Source organism: Mustelus asterias, chromosome 5 (genome assembly GCF_964213995.1).
Source record: "Mustelus asterias chromosome 5, sMusAst1.hap1.1, whole genome shotgun sequence".
In the NCBI taxonomy this organism is placed as follows: Eukaryota; Metazoa; Chordata; class Chondrichthyes; order Carcharhiniformes; family Triakidae; genus Mustelus; species Mustelus asterias.
The window spans coordinates 24,420,249-24,444,375 of NC_135805.1; the positions used below are offsets into that span (position 1 = coordinate 24,420,249).

At 41.1% G+C, this 24,127-nt stretch overlaps 1 protein-coding gene across 5 annotated transcripts in view; it reads right to left on the reverse strand.

Annotated features, from left to right (window-relative positions):
• Positions 1–1,395: 1,395 nt before the first annotated feature.
• tmem87b (transmembrane protein 87B) overlaps positions 1,396–24,127 on the reverse strand; it is a 60,913-nt gene continuing 38,181 nt past the window's right edge. The window contains exons 13-21 of one of the 5 annotated variants that reach the window (XM_078212271.1): positions 23,758–23,819; positions 17,329–17,447; positions 17,175–17,233; positions 16,261–16,364; positions 13,577–13,644; positions 13,197–13,264; positions 10,630–10,679; positions 9,381–9,411; positions 1,396–1,779 (exon numbers count right to left, since the gene is read on the reverse strand). In XM_078212271.1, the coding sequence (XP_078068397.1) occupies positions 1,711–1,779; positions 9,381–9,411; positions 10,630–10,679; positions 13,197–13,264; positions 13,577–13,644; positions 16,261–16,364; positions 17,175–17,233; positions 17,329–17,447; positions 23,758–23,819 (630 nt within the window). In that variant the 3' untranslated portion in view covers positions 1,396–1,710. Of the gene's footprint in view, positions 1,780–4,650; positions 6,829–9,380; positions 9,412–10,629; positions 10,680–13,196; positions 13,265–13,576; positions 13,645–16,260; positions 16,365–17,174; positions 17,234–17,328; positions 17,448–23,747; positions 23,820–24,127 lie in introns of those variants that run through there. The other 4 variants (XM_078212270.1, XM_078212273.1, XM_078212274.1 and 1 more) reach the window with 4 other exon arrangements.

Below are 24,127 nucleotides of genomic sequence, written 5' to 3' on the forward strand. Positions count from 1 at the left end.
CAGGTACGATAGTGGTATTTAAGGGGCATCGAGATGAATACATGAATAGGATGGGAATGGAAGGATACGGACCCCATAAGTGCATACGGTTTTAGTTTAGGCAGGCACCATGATCGGCGCAGGCTTGGAGGGCTGAAGGGCCTGTTCCTGTGCTGTACTGTTCTTTGTACACTTCCCACTGCCTCGCAAAAGCAACCAGCATAATTAAGGACCCCACGCATCCTGGACATTCGCTCTTCCACCTTCTTCCATTGTGAAAAAGATACAAAAGTTTGAGGTCACTTACTAACCGACTCAAGAACAGCTTCAGACTTTTGAATGGACCTATCTCGCATTAGGTTGATCTTTCTCTACACCGTGGCTATGACTGTAACACAACATTCTGCACTCTCTCCTTTCCTTCTCCCCTATGTACTTTATGAACAATATATTTTGTTTGCATAGCACAGAAGAAACCATACTTTTCACTGTATCCCAATACATGTGACAATAATAAATCAAATCAAATCAAACCATGCCTTAACGAGGCAGAGATGTGGCACAGAAGGAAAGGAAGCAATTTTTTCTCTTCAGATCCCACTACCTTGTGAGAAATCAGGTTTCATATGGCCCAAGATCCGTACGGCTAGAAATGGCCAGTTCAGTCAAAGACCCATCGCTGAAACTCAGGACCCCGAGTGGACGTCATCCTCAAATCGATGAGGCACCTTATCTTACAACATAGGTTACCCATCCATAGCTAACCATGAGCCATAGTGGGTGAACTGACTGCCAGGCAGGTCTATAATGCTCACATTTCAACTGAGAGAAGATGGATGACTCGGTTAAAGATGGTTTAAGCCAGTAGAGAGACAGGGAAAATGGGGAGGGAGGAAAGAGAATGGTTAAATAATAAATGTGATAATGATGAGGTGGCACAGTGATTAGTGCCAGGGACCCAGGTGGCCTCGGGCCACTAACTGTGTGGAGTTTGCACGTTCTCCCCGTGTCTGCATGGGTTTCCTCTGGGCTCTGGTTTCCTCCCACAGTCCAAAGATGTGCAGATTAGGTTGATTGGCTATGCTAAATTACCTCTTAGTGTCAGGGGGATTAGCAGGGTAAATACAGGGATAGGACCTGGGTGGGATTGTTGTCGGTGCAGACTTGATGGACCGAATGGCCTCCTTCTGCACAGTAGGGATTCTATGATTCAGGGTTAATTGGACTCAAAAAGGACTAACTAAATATGAGATAGCAGCGCCCTCCACTGGTTGTTATCTGGAAGGTCTCCACAATAAATAATCAACATCAGAAACAAAGCTAGTGAGCACCCTCTGCTGGTAGAGGAAGAAATGATGTGGAGATGCCAGCGTTGGACTGGGGTAAATACAGTAAGAGTTTTAACAACACCAGGTTAAAGTCCAACAAGTTTATTTGGTAACAAATACCATTAGCTTTCGGAGCGCTGCTCCTTCCCGAGGCATGGTACATTGGGGAAACCATTGGGGAAACCACGACAACGGATGAATGAACACCGCTCGACAATCACCAGGCAAGACTGTTCTCTTCCTGTGGGGGAACACTTCAGCGGTCACGGGCATTCAGCTTCTGATCTTCGGGTAAGCATTCTCCAAGGCAGCCTTCACGACACACGACAGCGCAGAGTCGCTGAGCAGAAACTGATAGCCAAGTTCCGCACACATGAGGACGACCTAAACCAGGATCTTGGGTTCATGTCACATTATCAGTAAGCCCCACAGCTTGCCTCCTGGACTTGCAGAATCTCACTGGCTGTCCTGTCTGGAGACAATATACATCTCATTAACCTGTGCCTAATGCTCCCTCCACTCACATTGTCTGTATCTTTAAGACCTGATTAGCTGTAAAGATTCGCATTCTAATCAGTGTTCTGTAACTTGATTTTGTGTCTCTGTGTGCCCTGTTTGAGAGCAGATATCCACTCCATCTGATGAAGGAGCAGCGCTCCAAAAGCTAATGGTATTTGCTACCAAATAAACCTGTTGGACTTTAACCCGGTGTTTTAAAACTCTTACCGAGGAAGAAATGGCAGCAGAGCTCAGGCTTAAACAGAAAGTTGACATTCAAAATTGCTCTATGGCGAGATCCTACACTTTTTTTTCTGCACATCTAAACTCGTGGGAATCAGCAGGGTCTTTCAAAATGTTGAAATTTACTTTAACAGGGGAGTGGGGCAATGCTATGGATTTTTTGATAGTGTGGCCTCTCCTTTGTGGGCCATGTGACCAGGCCAAAGTCAATGGAATGCAAGTATGTAAATCTGGGCCAATCAGGAGGGCAAGCATCCTCAGGACCAGAGGGCTTCAGTTGAAGTCAGGGCATTTTTAGTAGACCTGTGTTGTGCTGTTAAACCCTTTGTTGTATATAGCTCCTCTCAATTAATAAACCCTTTAGTTGATTGTTTGCCACATTGAGTCACCTTGAGTTATTACACTGGCGACGAGGAAAAACCAAATCAGTCAGTGCAGAATTGGAGGGTGGTGGGGGGCGGGGAAGAGAGATAGTGGGGAGTGCTCACTCGAAGTCAAAGTGCAAAAAGGTAAAGATTCTGTTTTAAGATACCATTATTTGGGAAGATAGAACGAGATTGAGAGTTGTGGAACTACATTGACAGGCTGTTTGAGAAAAGGTGCTGATACTGCTTGCAGTCTGTAGCCCAGCGTTACAATCTGGTGAGGTGGTTGAGGTCACCTGAAGCTCCAGATACAAAAAAATGTTGACTGGTTAGTCAATTTAGTTAAGGATCACTATAACCCCATACCTTCTTTATGTTAAAGGTCAAATTTCATACTGCAGTTAGGGAGCCAGAAGAGATGTTCTCCAACTTTGTGGTGAGATTTCGATGGCTAGCTGAGCTCTGCGAGTTCGGGCCTGCGTCGGGAGACATGTTGAGGGACTATTTGGTTTGTGGGATCAACAACCCTAACACCCAAAAGAAACTGCTGGCTGAAGCCAAGATTTCACTGGAGAAAGCAGTAGAGATGGTCCAAGTGACAGTGCACTGAGCAAAGCAAGTACGAGCTGCAAGGTGTGCAGAGTGAGACGAACCAGTTGTGGTGGGAACCGGCTGCTGCTAGGAACAGCCCCAGTGAGTGCACAGCAGAGCCAGAGAAGCGTCATTCAGCACTAGGGGCTGACGCATGTTTTCGGTGTGGGGTAGACCACCCACAAGAGACCTGCCAATGCAAGAATTTTATCTGCTTGAGATATACAAAAGGGCAACTTGCAAGCTAGGTGTAGAACTAAGCAGGCTGCACAAAATAATCCAAAGCAAAAGGAAACGATTAATACAACCCCTCTAGTAAGTCACCCTTCAGTCTTTCGTTCCAAGAGACTTAGTGTCAATCCTTTCCTGATATGCACAGCTGCACATTTCTGGTATCATCCTCGCACTCTCTCCAGCTCCTCCATATCATATCATTTTTATATGGTGACCAGAACTGCACGCAGTGTGGTCTAATCCAGGCCTGAAACAGGTTTAGCATGCACGTTGTGCCCATCTGTGTACTAAACATGCTTGTGATCTGTTTCATTACAGCTCCCATTTGGCACAATAGCCTGGCATTCAGTCATCCCAAATTCATGAATATTTTACAACACAGAAAGAGGCCCTTCAGTCCATCATGTCTACACCAGCCATCAAGCACCTTTTAAAAAATTTATTAGTGTCACAAGTAGGCTTACATTAAAAGTGTAATGAAGTTACTGCGAAAATCCCCTAGTCGCTACACTCCAGCACCTGTTCGGATACACTGAGGGAGAACTTAGCATGGCCAATGGATAGGTGAGGCAGGGTGGCAAAGTGGTTAGCACTGCTGCCTCACAGCACCAGGGACCCGATTTCGATTACCGACTTGGGCCACTGTGTTCTCCCCATGTCTGCATGGGTTTCCACCCACTTTAAATGTTGAGAGGGCTCGTGCCTCTAGTATCCTTTCAGGCAGCGATTCCAAGTTCCCACCACCCTCTGGGTGTAAAAGGTTTTCCTCAAATCCCTTCTAAATCTCCTGCCTCATCTTAAATCTGTGCTTCCCTCTACTAAACGGAAGAGTTCTTCCCTATCTACATCCCTCAATTTTGTACATGTCAACCAGGTTCCCCCCTTACCATCCTGTAGCAATTGCTTCTAACGTTCATTCATATACACCTTTATTAGGTTAAATCAAGTCTTCATCACAAGTCTTTTGTCATGTCCACGTCTCTCACCAACTTTTACAGATGCACTATAGAAAGCATTCTTTCTGGTTGTATCACAGCTTGGTATGGCTCCTGCTCTGCCCAAGACCACAAGAAACTACAAAGGGTTGAGGTCACGTACCAACCGACTCAAGAACAGCTTCTTCCCTGCTGCTATCAGACTTTTGAATGGACCTACCTCGCATTAAGTTGATCTTTCTCTACACCCTATGACTGTAACACTACTTTCGGCACTCTCTCCTTTCCTTCTCTATGAGCGGTATGCTTTGTCTGTATAGCACGTAAAAAACACCAATACATTTGACAATATTAAATCAAATCAAATCTTCTCAATTTATACAATTAAACACCAAATGCAAACTTGTGGTGCAAATCGCAGCATCTATGGCCAAAACAAGTTGAACATCTTTGCCAATTAGAGAAACAGTAGCTCAATTGTGCTTTTGTATTATATTTAATGGAGTAAAAAGATGTTTCTACATTTTTGAAATCTCTTCAGAGTTATATTAATATTTAAGAGGGACAAAAACTCACCACGATTTTACAGGTTATTATTCCTGTGGAATTGTGATTAACCCTTTTAGACCGCAGTCAATAGAAACAGACAATGTGTAAGTACAATACGATCTTAAACAAGTTAACATTGTTTTAGAGAAAGCAATAAAAGTGCATATTTCCTTTACAAAAAAATTCTTATTTGTGGAAGCTTTGTTACTACCAAAATGCAATCAGTTAAAAATTTAATTTTGAAAAATACAGTATTTATAATAAAAACAGAAAATAGTGGAAACTCTCAGGTCTGTCTGCTGTTGTGGAGGGAGAGAGAAAGAGAGAGAGGTGTGGGGGGGTGGGGGGGGCTGGGGGGGCTGGTTGGAGTCAACATTTCAGGTCATGACCTATCAGAATTTTGATAGTTAACCCTTTCTTCTCTCTCCACAGTTGCTGACACATCGCCCGAGTATCAAGCACTTGATGCTCTTATCTCATAATTCTACCATCTGCAATATTTTCCTTTTTACAATATTTGTAATGATTATATTCAGTTATTTGCATATTCAATGGTTTGACATATAAACAAAAAATCTATTGCAGAATTATCCACAATAATTCACCATTTTAAATACCTTCCATACATCCTCTAAATTATATTAAAATGGTACCCCTGTTGCCACAATTTGTTTGATGCAGGAACAGAATTGTGCCTTAAAGTCCAACACTGGTAACTCTTTAATTTTAAAACAAGGACTGCAGTAATCATGGGGCAGTACGCAGGGCATTAAAAATAAATAAAACTCATTAACAAGGTTATCAACAGCAACATACTGTGACAGAGTTCCACTTTGCTAAACCAGAGTGGTCGGACAGGTTTGCAATTGTCCACGTAGCAAAGCTCTGATCTCAGCTGCTGTCCCTGTTAAGGAGAGGGGAAGGAATGAAGCAGAGTCAGGGGTTGGAGTAAAAGGAAAAGGAAAAGGTCACCATCACTTCTTACACCTCCTCATTGACCAAGAAACCACCTGGATCGAGGACATTAGCAGCACTGCACCTATCCACCCACGGCAATACTTTATGGCATGGGAGAAAAAAAAACTAGAACTGTATTTAAAATTTTGTTTAGATCGCATTAAAAAAAAAGCAGCAAACTGTGTCAAGAGCCATTGCTGTTACTCCAGCAAGAGCAAAGAGTGAAGGCCTCAAGAGATCAGCTGGCCATTTGTTCAGGTTTTTGCTGCTAACAAAATGCCGATGAATTCAGTACCACCTTACCGGCGTGTGCAATCTCAATGTACTTTTTACTAGTCGACTCCATTAGATTTGGTTCATTAACCTGAACATTCACAATATGATTATTTCCATGATTTTCTTTGAAAGCAAACAGTACAAGAAATGTAAATCCTGATTTTTCAGGTGCTTATCATCCAGATCTTAAGCACGATTTCTCCTCTGTCAGTCACGATAATAACGTTTTTCGTTTAATTTACAGAAAATATATACTAGTGTCCCGACAGTAATATGTACCAACTATATCCATATCATTTACAATTCAAAGTAAAAGACAACTGTATTTATAAATGATTCATACAGTATACTGTGGGCAAATACCGCTCGAAACAAGGAACTAGCTTTACAGGTTGGTGCGAAATGGGATGGACGACAGAATATTTCAAGATATTTGTTACTCTATGAAGGATAACTTAACGGATACTGTCACAAGGACAACATTCCAACTCAGCAATCAGCCCACAGAGGAGTATTTCATTCCAAGAGGAGAGGGAAAAGGAGAAATTACAGAAAATTGAATAATTTAAAAGGAGATTCATCTCAAAGTCTGGTTGCAGTGCAGTTTCTTAGTTTTCTGCTACGTGGACTTTCTACTTTATTCACTTCAAAAGTAAATTTAAAAATAAATTAGAGCGTGAGAATTGCACATTAAGTAAATGAACAGTGTCATCTCCGGCAGCCCATTGAACAACAAGCCAACTGCGGCACTTCTTCCTTCACTGTCCTTGGACCACAGGATGTGGAAAGTGAATTTCACAGTAAAATACAGGCTTGTATTGCACAAGAACTTCATTCCATCTTTGACATTTCATATTTGGTTGTCATTATTTCCTAATTTGGATAGGAAGAGAGCAAAATTAAAAAGAATGCCTCTTTGATTAAATATACTTCAAACAAGTGTCATTTCTACTTTCGTAGATAATAGACCCCAAGCTCTGGAATCCCCTCCCTTACACTGCTCTACCTCACTTTCCTTCTTTAAGACACTTGTTAAAAACGACTGCTTTTGGTCATCTAACCGAATATCTCATGTTGCTCAGTGTCATATTTTGTTTTATAATGTTTCGGTGAAGCACTGTGGAACATTTCCAAACATTAAAGGCACTATATAAACAGAAGTTATTTTAGTAATTTTTGTTATGCTCTCTTTGAATGCGACAGGCAGATTATTCTAGCACATGCCACCTCTGCAAATACTGCCATCCCACAACATATTGCAAGACACACATCAGATAGCACTGTTTCACCCACATGAAAACATCAGGCAAGGGATTCAGCTAGGTTCTTGACCATACATAGAATATCTTGTCAAGATATCAACAGGATCTCAGAAACATAGAATCTGCCCACAACTCTGTAGAGATGACAACCTTTGTATTTTGTTGTTTATTCTTGGGATGTTGGTGTCACTGGCTGGGCCACAATTTGAAGCCCATCCTCAACTGTCCTCTAAGTGGTGGTGGTAAGCTGCTGTCTTGAACCACTGCAGTTCATATCGTGTAGGTACACCCACAATGTTGTTCAGGAGGGAGTTCCAGGATTTTGACCCAGTGACAGTGAAGGAATGGCAATATACTTCTAAGTTAGGATGGTTGGTGGCTTGGAAGAAAACTACCAGTGGTGGTGTTCCCAGGTGTCCGGCATCCTTGTCCTTCGAGATGGCAGTGGTCATGTGTTTGGAAGGTGCTGTCTGAGGAGTTCCTGCAGTGCATCTTGTAGAACCGCATTGGTGGTGGAGGGAGTAAATATTTGTGGATGGGGCAGCCAGAAGCTATTTCTCTCAAGGTGGAAGAGTCAATTACTAAAGGGACATAGGTTTAAGGCGTGAGGGACAAGATTTAAAGGAAATGTACGAGGCAAGCTTTTTTTTACACAGAGGGTGGTTGGTGCCTGGCACTCGCTGCTGGGGGAGGTAGTGGAAGCAGATAGGATATTGACTTTTGAGGGGCATCTTGACAAATACATGAATAGGATGGGAATAGAGGGATATGATCCCAGATGGGTAGGGAGTTTTAGTTCAGACAGGCAGCATGGTCAGTGCAGGCTTGGAGGGCCGAAGGGCCTGTTCCTATGCTGTAATTTTCTCTGTTCAATCATATGGGTTGCTTTGTACTGGATTCTGCCAAGCTTCTTGAGTTTTGTTGGAATTGCAGTCATCCACGCAAGTGGTAAATATTCCATTACACTACTGACTTGTGCCTTGTAGATGATGGACAGACTTTGAGAAGTCAGGTGGTGAGTCTCTCGTTGCGGGATCCCCAAGCTTCTGACTCCAATAACCACAGTATTAATATGCTCGCCCAATTGAGTTTCTCATCAATGGTTACCCTCCGGATGGCACAGTGATTAGCACTGCTGCCTCACAGCGCCAGGGACCCGGGTTCGATTCCCGGCTTGGGTCACTGTGTGGAATCTGCACATTCTCCATGCGTCTGCGTGGGTTTCCTCCTGGTGCTCCAGTTTCCTTCCACAGTCCAAAGACATGCGGGTTAGATGGATTGGCCACGCAAAATTGTCCCTTAGTGTCAGGGGGACTAGCTAAGGTAAATGCATGGGATTATGGGGATAGGGCCTGAGTGGGATTGTGGCTGGTGCAGACGCGATGGGCCAAATGGCCTCCTTCTGCACTGTAGGGATTCTATAATTCTACTTGTCATTATCGTCCAAGCCTGGATATTGTTCAGGTCTTGCTGCATTTGGATACGGACCGCTTCAGTATCTGAGGAGATGGGAATGGTGCTAAATACTAATTATCGGTGAGCATCCTCACTTCTGACCTTATGATGGAGGGAGGGTCATTGATGAAGCAGCCGAAGTTGGTTGGGCCTAAGGCACTACCCTGAGGAACTCCACAGTAATGTCCTGGAAAAGAGGTGATTGGCTTCCAACCACCGCAACCATCTTTCTTTGTGTTAGGTATGTTTCCAACTAATGAATGGTTTTTCCCTGATTCCTATTGACTCCAATTTTGCTCGGGCTCCTTGATGCCACACTTGGTCAAACACTGCCTTGATGCTCCTTTGTTCATGTTTGAACCAACGCTGAAATGCGGTAGGGAGCCAAGCGATCCTGGTGGAACCCAAACTGAGCAAGTTGTTGCGAAGCAAGTGCAGCTTGAAAACATTGCATAGTTTTATACAGCCTGGCCTCCCTCAGCAGCAACACAAGGCCCCAACGTTGACATAATTACTGAGCTACTGGCAGCTGAGATCTCAGCTGTACAAGCCAGATAAACAACAAACCAACTGACAATTAAACAACATTGTTTGTAAAATGTGGAGAGAGAGAGAGAGAGAGAGAGAGAACAAGCATGTTCTAAAATCAGCAAACTGGTTTGTGAACCAGTTTTAATTAAAATAATAGTCTAAGGATTGTCTACTTACTTCATCTGAATCCAGCAACATAGGGATTGCACTGAAACACAAATGAAAATTACATTAGCTAATGAGAATTGTCATACCAGGTGAATAGAAATGGAATATATTGCAATAGCATAATAGTGATCCCTGTAAATTTCTTTGTCCTCAACATGTGGTATCTTTAATTTTTTTGGGTAGCCATATATACATGGCATGTTAAATTGATCAGCATGTAAAGGACCTGCATAGTATCTTCACCACTGGTGCACAGAGGGAACTCTGCAGTAACTTCAACTAGCTGGCAAGCACTATTGTGAGATTCTGACATTTGTTTAAGGTTGGTTGGGAGCCAAGTATAACAAGAGTATAGGAAAAGATGCAAATAACTCCTGTTCAGGTACATAACTGTTGTTAGATTACTAAGTTAGGCAGTTGTCAGACTGGAAGGTGAGAAGGAGAGATGTTTGATCATTTAAACAACTTCCAACACAAACAAAAAAAATGAACCCAGGAAGGTATTGTAAAGGATAATTAAAATTGAAATACAGGAAAAGTGGTCACAAATAGATCAAACATGTCACCTGAGTCACCACTACGCATTTGTTTTTGTAAAAGTTGAACAGCAGCAGTGATTAAGGTAAGGGAGTGTTAATAGGGGAGGCAGTGGCACAACGGAATTATCACTGGGCTAGCAACCCAGAGCTATGTGCTGGGGACCCAGGTTCAAATCCCATCACAGCTGATGGTGAAATTTGAATTCAATAAAAATCTGACCATAAAATCATTGTCGGAAAAACCTATCTGGTTCACTGATGCCCTTTAGGGAAGGAAATCTGTTGTCCTTACCTGGTCTGGCCTACATGTGACTCCAGATCCACATCAGTGAGGTTGATTCTGAAATGCCCTCAGAACACTCACATCCCATAAAAATGAACTTAAAAAAAGATTCTCAAGATACGCAGGATTAATTTAATACCTTCAGCATACATAAATAGGAGATAGCTGAAACACGGTGTGTGAGGAGAGCTGTGTGACTGAACAAAGTCAATAAACTCTCTCAGCAAAGAAAAACTCTGTCTTGGTTTGAACTTGGCCAATCAGTTTGGTTTCTGTTAAAGAAGAGTAGGCTGTGATCTGAGATGAGGAAATGGGACAGGATATGAAGGGACAGCGAGGCACAAAGAACAGGACCAAGCATAACAAAACTAAAATACTCAAAGCAAGGATTAGATCAGAATGAATAGCTGTAGAGAATTAATAAAATGATAATTACACATCTGTAATAGAAGGGATGTTCTCTTCGACCCACTTTAAATCTTCATCCTATTTTTAAAAAAACATACATCAAACCAAGCTCTGAAAAAGTATATCAATTTGCACAAAATATAAAAATACACGCGTTTTGCAAAGTGAATGATTTGTCTGAATACAAGGCGGATTGGAACAATCTTCTGGCAGCAATTTTAATCATGCGTCACAAATAGAGGAAAAAATAAAATTAAGGTGTGAAAAATCCTGGTCAAGGATAGGAATCCGTCCATTAAGGCCACTCATCCAAAGTTCATGTGTGACTGCTTTATCTAAGATTTCACTTCCAAATCACCTGGTCTCCTGTTGCATTTGAAAAAAGGGCTCGATATACTTGAGAAGAAAACAATTGTAGGGTTATGGAAAAAGAGTAGGGGAGCGGCAGTCTTCAAGAGCTGGTTCAGAAAAAATGGTCTCTTGTGCTGCAAGACTCCATGATTCAGATGACGTTAACATCCTTTTATCGGAGGAGGACGTCACGGGCAAGGCCAGCATCAGTTGCCCATCCCTTTGAGGTGGTGGTGGTGAGTCACCTTCTTGAACAGCTGCAATTCATCTGGTGTGTAGACATGCCCACAGTGCTGTTAGGAAGGGAGTTCCACATTTTAGAATTATTGAGAGCATCACGGCAACTCAGCGTGATGTGTGGCTTTATTTGGTGCTGTTAACATAGTAACATGTCCCAAGCGGTGTCACAAGAGCGTGTGAGACAAATAAGGAGGAGCTATTTAGAACACTGGGTACATGTCTGGTGATAAAATGCTTGAACAAAAAGGTGGGTTTTTTAAAAATATGGCGAGGTGATGGCCTAGTGGTATTATCGCCACATTATTAATCCAGAAACTCAGCTAATGTTCTGGGGACTCGGGTTCAAATCCAGCCACGGCAGTTGGTGGAATTTAAATTCAATGAAAGAAATCTGGAATTAAGAATCTACTGATAACCATGAAATCATTGTTGGAAAAACCCATCTGGTTTACTAATGTCCTTTAGGGAAGGAAATCTGTCATCCTCACCTGGTCTGACCTGCATGTGATTCCAGACCCACAGCAATGTGGTTGACTCTCAACTGCCCTCTAAGCAAGGGCAATTAAGGATGGGCAATAAATGCTGGCCAGCCAGCAACGTCCATGTCCCACAATTGAATTTTTAAAAAAGCATTTTAAGAGGGCAAAAAAAAAAGAGATGGAGAAGTTTACGGAGAGAATTCCAGACCTGAGGGCCAGGATGGCTGAATGCATGAGTGCCACTGGTAGACCATTGAAGGAATTGGGAATGCACAATAGGCCATAGTTGGATGAATATATAGTTCTCTGAGTGTCGCAGGACTGCAGGAAGTTAGAGGTTAGGTGGGATGAGGGGGCCTTGGAGGAATTTGAATACAATAGCCCAGATTTCACAGTGTTAATGATGGAAAATCATTGGCATTCATCATTATTACTGCACTGAAACTGACAAGAAGTCCTGGAGTCCACATATGTGCAGAATAACGCTGAAACTTAGAAGCTGCTGTCTGTGATTCTCCAGATTGCATGGTGTTTAGAAAACCTTCCCTGCCACAAGATTGCAAGCAATGGAAAGTAATTTGAATTGACTAAAAACTTCCACTATTATGCTGCTAGTTTCACTGCAAAGAAATCCCTTGAAAAAGTAAACACCCAGTTACATCTCAATTCAAAAGGTGTAAAAGTGTCCTAACTTCATAAATAACCTCACCGGATCAGTGAATCAACTTTTATAATTATGGAATGTCAAATATTTCCTTAATGGTGATTTCAAAAATATTTTATCTTTTAGTTTCTCTCAATCCATTCAGAATTTATTTCATTATCTGAAAAAAGTGAAAGATATTAAGTACTTTTAACTACCTCGTGTGCTGTTTGTGAATTCTTCGCTCTGGTCAGCTGCTTGCTAACAACATTGCTCTTGTCCATCAAGACATCCCTCTAACTGGTTTATTTTTTATTAAAGTTTATTTATTTATTAGTGTCACAAGTAGGCGTACATTAACACTGCAATGAAGTTACTGGGAAAATCCCCCAGTCGCCACACTCCGATGCTTGTTCGGGGTACACTGAGGGAGAATTTAACATGGCCAATGCACGTTTTTTGGACTGTGGGAGGAAACCGGAGCACCCAGTGGAAACCCACGCAGACATGGGGAGAACGTGCAAACTCCACACAGACAGCGACCCAAGCCGGGAATCAAAACTGGGTCCCTGGTGCTGTGGGACAGCAGTGCCAATCACTGTGCCTCACCTATCCATTCTAGTCTCATTTTCCAGCACCATTTTCCAGCACTTATAGATAGCATACAAGGCTACCTTTGTGGGCAGCTCTCTTGAAGTCACTGGTGAGCCCTATTGCTTCACTGCTGACTGTAAAATGCACATACACCTTGACATTTGAAAAATAAAGCAACTGCTTTACATTCTGATACCATTTCAAACCTATCCAAGATCAATACTTTACATTGGAACGTTTACAACTGTTGATTCCAGGATATGAATGACATACAAAAATACTTCTCACCAAATTGGAGCCTGGTTTTGCTGTGCCATTAATCCCGACTTTGGATGTTCTCGCCTTTATTCCATCAGCTTTAGAGTAACAACAAAAATGGTTTGAATGAGTGATGTGGACTGTGGCAGTACACATGAAAAAAATAGACAATGAGTTGGCTCATTGGAAAAGGTCAACTCATTTGTCAAGTTCAAAGAATTTATGCTTCGACAGCACAAATTAAATAGAGTTTCTCTACACAGTCAATCTGACTGTACTAAACAACCTTTTAAGAAACAATGGCTAATTTTTACTGCACTGCTTGCAGGATCTTGCCTGCAATTCAACAGTCGCTGCAAATTTAATGGAAATGAAGCTGAAACTTTAGAGATGCAAGTATATATACATACCAAAGTTTGCTCCAACCAGTTCATTCATTTCATCATCTGGGTCATCAATAAGAGGAGTAAATGCATATCTGAAGTTAATTAAAAAAACCCAAGGGAAAGACTAAATCAGAAAATGTATTAGAAAATAAAATATCACATCACATCTCTCCACCCACCCCCCCCTCCTATGAAAGTAATGATTCAGGCTGCCAGCAGCCTCAATACATCTCCCAAGTAACACTTCCAAGTGTGAGCTTAGATACTTTTCATGGTATGGCTTTATAATTCAACCTTATCTGATCAAGGTAAAATGCAGCACGAGTACCATATTGGTCTAATGGCGTTATTTCAATAGTAAGAAGTTTTACAATACCAGGTTAAAGTCCAACAGGTTTATTTGGTAACAGGACTGTCTGGAGACAATACACATCTCTTCAACCTGTGCTTAATGCTCTCTCCACTCACATTGTTTGTACCTTTAAGACTTGATTGTCTGTAAAGACTGCATTCCAATCATTATTCTGTAAATTGAGTTTGTGTCTCTGTATGCCCCGTTTGTGAGCAGATCTCCACTCCACCTGACGAAGGAGCAGCGCTCCGAAAGCTAGTGGCATTTGCTACCAAATAAACCTGTTGGACTTTAACCTGGTGTTGTTAAACTTCTTACTGTGTTTACCCCAGTCCAAAGCTGGCATCTCCACATCATGGCTATTTCAATAGGCCAGAAATCATGTCAGCCACACCCCCTCCCACTCCTCTAAGTGCCACCAAGCAACATTATCATCCAGATTATTTGAGAGACCTAAGCATTGCACTCTTGCAGCAGGATTAGTTTAACCATGCAACTTACAAGCCACCAAGCCACATTAACAATTCTTTAAGTTTTGAAACTAAGAAATCTGAGACGCTGCCATATATTTCTTTATAACAGGTGACCAAGGAGGAAACATGAACTAAATGTAAATTCCGAAGAATTGTGCATTGGAAGTTCATGACACCAGTAGTTCAGATGAATTTTAATATAGAAATGCTAAGACATTCTTTGAAAGACTCAATTATCAGAATGCCCACCTAAATTAGTGCTCAAGCCATACTACACTATTAAAACAAGTTACTGGGGAAGTTCGATCAACTCGCATTCCTATTAAACAGACAAAAAAATGTAGTCAAAGTATTTTCAGTGAATGTTAGAAGCTTGGGAACATGTGTTTTTGCATGTTTTCTTCTGCACCTTTATCCCATCACCATTGAATCAGAAAAAGGGTAACTGAATCACAGGAATTAGGATTTAGGAGTAGGACATTCAGCCCTCCGATCCAGCTCTGTTATTCAATAAGATCATGGCTGATCTGGTTGTGGTCAGAACTCCACTTTATCTTCTGGTTCCATATAAACCTTGACTGCCTGGTGCATCAAAATTCTGTAACTCTCTCTGCCTTGCATAAATTCAATGACCCAGCGTCCACTACCATCTGGCGAACAGAATTTCACAGACCAATGACCCTCCAAGATGAAAGATTTCTCCTCATCTCAGTCTTAAATGGTAGAGCTCTTATTGGTAAACTGTCTCCTCTGGTTCTAGCCTCCTCCACAAGTGGAAACATCCTCTTGGTATCTACTCTATCAAGTTCCCTCATGGTCTGACATGTTTCTTCTAAACTCCAATGAGTATAGGCCCAATTTGTTCAAAATTTCGTCATAAGACAAGCCTTTCATCCCAGGAATGAGCCGAGTAAACCTTTTCATAATTATGTTAAAAGCAGTTCCATCTTTTTTCAAAAAAGGAGACCAAAACCCTATACAGTATTCCAGATGTAATCTCACCAAAGCACTGTATAGTCGCAATAAAACTTAAATTTTTAAATTCCATTCCCCTTGCAGTAAACGCCAACATGGCAATTTACCTAATCATTTGCTGTACCTGCATTATAAATCTTTTTGATTCATGTACTAAGACACCCAGACCCTTCTGTACCACTGAGTTCTGCAATCTTTCTCCATTTAAATAGTATGTTGCTTTTCTGTTCTTCCTGCCAACGTGGACAAGTTCACATTTTCCCATATTATACTCCACCTGCTGAATGTCCACTCACTTAACCTATCTATATCCTTTTGCAGACACTCTAACCCCTCTTGACAACTTATTTTCCTACCTATCTTGCTATCGATGGCAAATTTAGCTACCACACAATTGGTCCCTTCATCCAAATTATTGTTTAAAGTTTATTTGTGTCACAAGTAGGCTTACATTAACACTGCAATGAAGTTCCTGTGAAAATCCCCTAGTCACCACACTCCTGTTCGGGTACACCAAGGGAGAATTTAGCATGGCCAATCCACCTAACCCGTACATCTTTGGACTGTGGGAGGAAACCAGAGCACCCGGAGGAAACCCACGCAGACACGGGGAGAACATGCAGACTCCACACAGTCAGTGACCCAAGCCAGGAATCGAACCCAGGTCCCTGGCGCTGTGAGGCAGCAGTGCTAACTGTGCCACCATGCTGTCCTGTTGATGTAGATCCCAAAACTGTTACCATTTGCCAACCTGAAGAATCATCCAGGTTGCCCAGCTATCACAGTGACATGGAGAGATTAAGAAAAAAGTGCCAGTCCAAAATGGCAAAAGAACTAAGGAAGCCAAGGGGGAAAGAGAGAAACTCATGAATTTAAAAAATATATATACATGAATTATAAACTTGTACCTCTGATTATTTGCTGATGGTCTCCAGAGGAACATTATGACTAAGAGAATGACAGAAAACAGGAGTCTCCAGAAAGCATCATCAACCCATAGCTCCATCCAATCCTGGTAATTTATGAAAGACAGATAAAAGTGGTTCAAGTTTAATGTCAATTTAGACAAATTTGAAATTTTATTCAGAAACACATTCAAGTTAACTCAACTGTGGATTACTGCCAGCAGATGTAGTAAAACTACCTTCATGGAGATTCTAATGCAATCAGCCACAGTAAGTCTGATTTTAATAAGTGTTTACAATGAATTCAATTAATGCTAAGGGACATATTCCATAGCAACCTCAGAATTATCAAGGCATGAATGCCAAAATACACAGTTATACCAGCTGTTCTTCCTTCTGCCAACCCTCAAGAGTGTTGCTCACCTGCTTTCTTGCAGAGAGGGGGCAGCAGGACACAACAGAGTTTGATTTTTAGGGCTAAACAGTTAATAAGATACAGGAATCGAGGTAGACCATTTGGCCCATCAATTCTGATCCTCCGTTCAATGAGATCATGACTGATCTGATATGATAATCCTCAAGTCCACTTTCCCACCTTATCCCCATAACTCTGGATTCCCTGACCGATTAAAAAAATCTATCTCAGCCTTATTGAGCCAGCCCTCTGCAATAAAGAATTCATCTCAAATATTGATACAGACAGTTAATGCAGAGAAAAAACTACTTCCAGATCATTAACATCGAAGTGAGATCATACGTTTAATATCTTCAATTGCAAAGTGTTAAGATTCATTTTGATGACATTGAGTATTAATTGGGCTTTGCAACATTCCGTCTAACATGCAGCATTTTGGAACAGTCTGAGAGCGAACAGCAAAATAATAATTTAAATAAATTGAAATGCTTTGGTAACTTACTGACTGACATGCTGTCAATCTGAACTTTTTGGTTGTCCATACCATAAACCCAACAGATGCTGGAAAATTAAGAAAATTCCATTAATACACAAAGGAAGCCACAACAGATTAATTCACTTGAGGAACCGGAATGCACTGAAAAATAAACACTTACCTATTATCGCCAAAATTAATGTATTGGTAAAATGTCTGTATAGTGACAGTTTCACTGCATTTTTCCTTAATTTCAGAGTTTTAATTGTTTGAGCTAGGCTGACAAATATGTAACAAAAGCTAAGGAAAATGATTTCAACAATGGAAAAAAATGCTGTAAAGGATATCACCACATGCATCGCGAAAATGCTTATTCATGAAAATATTCAAATCCAAAGCACAAAGTCATTCCCAACGCCCTCTGTTACAATCCCCATCCAGAATAATCAAATTCATGGAATGATCCCCCCAAATGAAGGTACTACCGTTAAGATGCCACTCTTTGTAGCTTTTACTTTAACATGCATCAGAGCTAATGCAAATGAAACATGAATTAACAAATGATAGAAATAAAAAGGTAAATGTCACCTTAAATACTTGACATAACAAAGATACGTCTTCTGCAACCACAAGCATCCACATCACTCCACACACAAATGTCTGGCATTAAGTAGCTACACAGTTCTACAATAGGCTGTTCTTTATTTATGATGTGGAGATGCCGGCGTTGGACTGGGGTAAACACAGTAAGAAGTTTAACAACACCAGGTTAAAGTCCAACAGGTTTATTTGGTAACAAAAGCCACACAAGCTTTCAGAGCCCCAAGTCCCTTCTTCAGGTGAGTCACCTGAAGAAGGGGCTTGGGGCTCCGAAAGCTTGTGTGGCTTTTGCTACCAAATAAACCTGTTGGACTTTAACCTGGTGTTGTTAAACTTCTTACTGTGTTCTTTATTTACACAGGACAGGCCATGAGTCCTATCCAACAGCAGCTTTCACCTTCAAGTTTCATGGGTATGAATATCACCAGCGAGAGACACTGCTACGAACTCTCTCCTCCTGATGCTTAGCTTTCCAGAGTTTCTTTTCAACTTCTGAGAATAAACTGACCTCGTCAGTTAGCTGCTTCTGCTCCCCTTTCTGTCTGTCTGCTTTCACTTTATGTCTGCATTTGTGTGCTGATTACCATCACCCTCCAGTTCCTCTGCTTATAGCTGTCTGCCAGCCACAAAGCCTCTTTCCTGATATCCTTTCTGGTAGTACTGCTTTCAGGTGAATAATTTTTAGGTCACTTGGATCACGATGTTTTATTATTCAAAAAATTACAATTGATCCCTTTATCATAGAATCCCTACAGTGCAGGAGGCCACTCAGCCCATCGAGTCTGCACTGTACGGCAGCATGGTCGGTGCAGGTTTGGAGGGCCAAAGGGCCTATTATGTGCTATAATTTTCTTTGTTCGTTCTTTGACCACAATCGCACCCAGGTCCTATTCCCCATAACCCCATAAATTTAACTTGGCTAGTCCCCCTGACATTTACGGACAATTTAGCATGGCCAATCCACCTAACCCACACATCTTTGGACTGTGGGAGGAAACCTGAGCGCCTGAAGGAAACCTGTACAGACACGGGGAGAATGTGCAAACTCCACATTGACAATGACCCATGCCAGAAATCAAACCTGGGTCCCTGGCACTGTGAGGAAGCAGTGCTAACCACTGTGCCACTCTATGCAAGTCCTTTCCATACTTTCTTAAAAGCAATTACAGATTCCAGAGACCTTTTTAAAGAAATTATTTTAAAAATCCTTACTGTACTGCTTCTGAATCAAAGGTCATCACACCTTTCTCAGTCATTCCAATTTCCCCTTCCACTCTGGAAGGATTGAAGTGTAATTCCTCAGGCACCAGCAGCCCTCCTGTGCTTCACACAGGAACAGAGAACACTTGGCGCTACTAAATAATGGCAGCCATCATAACCAACCTTATCTTATCCTCATCAGTTATCCACACACAATCGGACATCTGTTTCTTTTATCAGCCTGGAGATAACATGGTTCAACTGAAGCACCTCCTGTCATCAAGGTTAAGATTGGCTAACTTGAGACAGATCAGGAATCAAATTAAGACGTGATTAGTTAAAATGATTCACTCGATTTCTGTTCTGAACTCCCTTCTCTCACCACACTCGTTCTTTTGCTAGTTCCTTTGGGCACCAAATTCTGGTTTGATTTAATTTTATCTTTCACCATTCTTTCTTGCTTTGTCCTTTTCATACCTTTTATGTAGCGAACATATTGTTTGATGGCACTTGTTCTAAAAGACAAATAAATGAAGATTATTCCTACCAAATTTACAGGTAAATATGAGCCTGGAGCATCCCCAGCTAAGTACTATGCATTGTAACTAGAAAGGATTCCGTAGAGGAAACAATGACTAAGTTAGCAAGGATGCCAAAAAAATTGGTACGCCTACTTTTCTGCAATTCTTACTATTGCTCACCTATGTGTAAATGATTTTTTCTGGAATCAGTAATGCTCCAGTCAATTGCAAAGAAGAGCACCAAAGCCCTTTGGATCGCTGACACCCCCACTCAGCAAAGCACCTCAGCTTTGCTTGCAATCTGACAACACAGCTACCAAGAATTCATATCATAGCCACAGGCTACTCAAACGGCAGAGCACTACCCATAAGGGAGTCTTCAAATCTGACCGAGTGAAGATAACTGACTTTTCCAATCAATTTTCAATCAGTTTACACCTACATCCACCCACCACACAGATACCCACCCAGGCTCAACTTCAGAGAGACTCAAAGTAGCTCAATGATTAACTTCACAAGTGTGCAAATTGAACATGCATTTTTTAAAAAAAATGAATGAAACCACTTGCAACAAATTAAAACAAGGATTTTTTTCTAAATACAAAATGGATGAATAGCAGGTTATAGAAGGTGCTGACACTAAGGAAACAAAAAGGGCTTTGTGGCTGATGCCAACGTACAGGAATCAAGGTACGGAATCAATTTACAAATTGAACTTATCCTTAATGCTGCAGTACTTTTAAAACTATCCTCCCTGCCATGAAATACTAGAAATTGGCTAGATACGGTTTGTGTCCAGTTTCGGGAATCACTTTTACTATTCAGCAGCAGGCATGCAACAAATGGCTTTACAACTTCTAACTGCTTTCAATATACTAAAGAGATCAGTTAATTAACTGGCAAGCAATTCCATCATGTGGCAATGTCATTGTTGAAATCCACTCATGTAATTTTTAGTCCCTTTGTATCTTCATGCACAGTGGTCACAAATGGATAATGCAAGGCAGTACTTGGCCCAAGCTACTAACAATTCAGTAAGTGAATCTCCATTCAAAAGAATTGAGTATCACTGGTCTAAGGAATCAGAGCCAGACTTGGCTTAGTAACACTGCAAAAACATTATTCTGCACCATCCTGTGGTTCTACCAAAGGACAATTCTGCATACCACGAAATTACACAATATATTTCTCAATTGCTCGAACTACTGGAACTAAAAAATAAATCTGCATCAATATATTATTAATCATTCATACCCAATGATTTTCTTTTAAAGGTGCTGTGACTTCCCATCTGGGTAAACACAAGTCAGTTTGCACACCCACGGTCTCATGGACAGCTAATAAGATTAATTAACCTGCTAATCTGTTTTCTTGTGTTGGTTAGAGAAAAATGTGGCCAGTACTACCCTGCAAACTTGCGGACCTCCTGAATGGGTACACATACAAATTGTCATTTGGCAGCACAAAACCCAAGTGTTGTTGAAAGAAAAGGACATGATGGGTACAAGATGAGACACTATCACAGCAAGGCAGATTTGTAAGAATATTAATTGTAAAGGAAACAACAATTTATACTGCATGAGAAAGAGGGTGCTGATTGGTTGGCAAGTGGATTGAAATTGGTAGAGGCATTGCCATGGAAAATGCACCAGGGAAAAGTTAACTGCCAAACTTTACATTCAAACCAAGCAGGGCGATTGTGTTTAGTCAAGGCTGTCCTCCAAGCTTTAGTTGAAAAAGGCACAATGCATGAGCATGCTCCTCCTGTCTGCAAAGGACTGGGCCATGTGTGTGAATACATGTAGCTTCTAGCATGCCACATCATGTGCTACACCGAGAGCCCGACTGACAATCTTAAATTGGTGTCACTGTTCAATCACAGAATCACATCCAATATTGGACATTATGCGTGGGATTTCTCTCCCTCTCCATGATGTGTTTTGCAGCAGCAGAAGGCGGCATGACGCTCATTGATGGCGAGATCTTATGGTCTCGCCATTGTCAACAGGGATTCCTGGGAACACACCCTCGCTGCTTGGAAACCCAAGGCGGGGGTGTGTCGTCAGTGGAAATGTAAAATCCCGGCAGCAAGATTTCGGCGAACATTTTGAGTTATGCAAGCACCAGTTGATTGAGTATAGTCACTGCTTTGCTTGTTGTGAAAAGCCAAAGGGTTGTGCATCACACGAGTAATGAAATTCATATACCACATTATTCATTTGTTTAAATGCAGAATGTCTTTTTGGCTGGGTGGGAGCATTCTGTTAGTGGAAAATATCACTTGTGCTACTGTATCGTGTTAGGAACAATGTATAATTTTTTTTAAGGTGAACATTTATATTTGCATGTTGAGTGAGTGAAAAAGGATTTCAGTTTCATTTAGGTTTTATTTATGGACCTTAGTGCCAGAAAATCTCGATGGATTCCAGACGTCACTTCTTTTGGGTTAGTTTGTGCATATTTATATATGATGTTTTACTATCCCAAAGGTAAAGAGGTGTATTAAAAATTTAGTGATTGTGGGGAAGCAAATACAAAGTAGAAACAAAAGTTACTGTTGCCTAGAGGTAGTAGTTAAATTACACAGACGATACAGGGAAGAGAGTTCAGTGTTTGTTAGAGTGTGAAGACAGGGATTTTCAACTCTTTAAGAAAATATTTCAAGACTATTGGGACAGTAGTTGATTCAATAGTCAGTTATAGAGCACAGTAAAGTGACCGTTTTATCAGAGGTACCACTGGAAGACTGAGTTTAGAGCACAATTTTTGGATGTCAGAAGAGAGATATCATTTGGGTGAAAAGCAGAGTGAATGCTCAGGAATTCACAAAAGGAAAATAATTTGCAACTGTGCCAATCCCAAAGGAGAAGCCTTTGCATGTCAAGCTAGTGGTAACTCTTCACTGGTTTGCATGTCTGTAAATATACTGCTGGGGCAAAGGAATAGTGAGAACTTTAAACATCTTCTCATGTTTGTACGGAGATCTTTCCAACTATTTTTGGTGCAATATAGTTCATTTTTAATAAATATTTTATCCTTTGTGCTGAAAATTCATCTGCAGATTCCTATGAGTTGGTTCAATGATTTTCCTTCGGTTTCTAAAAAAATGTTAGGATCTATCAAGCCTGGTTTCACTCTGGGATGTAACATTTCCAGTAATATCAGCTGGGATTGCAACAAAAGCAGAATGAAACAGCTAACCGTTTCACACTGCTATAATGCAGTATCATAAATGATGTTCTTCACTAACAGTCTGGCAAGCCAGACGGATGTTCTGCCTATCACACAAACAGGTAAGGTGGTAGATGGATTTCAGTGCCAGTGTGGTGCCAGGGCTGTAGGCTGTATGCCCCAATGACTAGTAGATCATATCAAACAAATGTCCCTTTGCAACAGGCGAAAGACTGACCATACCCAACCAGCCCCTGCTTTCAAAAGTTAAAACAGTGTCCAACATTATATGATGTGATTCCATGGTTGGACAGCACTTGCTAAACAATTTTGATTGCCAAGAATTACACCAACAACCAATTTAAGACTATCAGTCGGGCTCACAGTGTGGCATGCTAGAAGCTACATATATTCTCACATACAGTCTGCCCTTTGCAGACTGAAGGAGCATGACCGTGCATCGCATCTTTTTCAACGAGACAAATGTTGAATCAGTCATTTCCTGATTTATTCCCCATGGCAATGCCTTGACCAGATTTGACCTGCCTTGTTTGAATTTAAACAAAAGCTTGGCAGGTAACTGTTCCCTTGTGCATTCTCCATGGCAATGCCTTTACCAACACGAACTGATATTCTTCCAATTCTGTCCTGATGAGTACAAGACAAAAAACTTCAACAGCATGGCTGTTTTTTTCAGCAAGATGCAACTTAGTTTAAGGGTGTCTCATCCCACAAAGCCATTCTCTCAGCACTGCACAGTTATCCCAGGTCATGCACTCAAGGAGTGAGATGTTAGCCTTTTAATCAGTGGCATTACAGTTACCAACTTAGCTAAATTGACACAAGTGTCAAAAAAAAATCACATGAATTAAAAGTAAAGAATTTTAGAACTCAATTCAGAATGTTGGATGGCTATCAGAGAGACTAGTCCCCGCCTTGAGAAAAAGATATAATTTATACAGACCAGGGTGACGTGACTTTTGTATAACAATTAATTTAGAAAGCAGTGAGAACAGTCTGATGCGAGTGTGAATTTTAGATTCTTAGAGTGAAAAACATGTGAAGTTAACACGTTAGACTGGAAGCAGTGATTATTATTAAAGGATATCCACCAGCACAAGCCAGAATCAAGCAAAGCCAATGGGATAATGGCCAAAAGCTCAAAATCAGATTTCTTTCCCTAGAAAGTTAAAATGTTGAACAATTCCAGTTAGAGAAAGAAAGCAAACAGTTTAAAGACAAAAGCAGAAGTCCACAATCAATAACAAGCCAACCCATTGATATGACAGATTGATAGAAAGGATTCACTCTAGTTAGACTTGTTTGCTGGAGAGAAAATCCATTGTGCAACAGCAAAGCAAGCAAACTGCAGTAAATGCAGTAGCCTAAGACTTCAGTTACACTACAGTATTGATCAAATAACAGGTCCTATCCAGGGTCGCCCATAAGCAAAATAATGCATCAATTGGTTTTATAAGTACGGCCCAC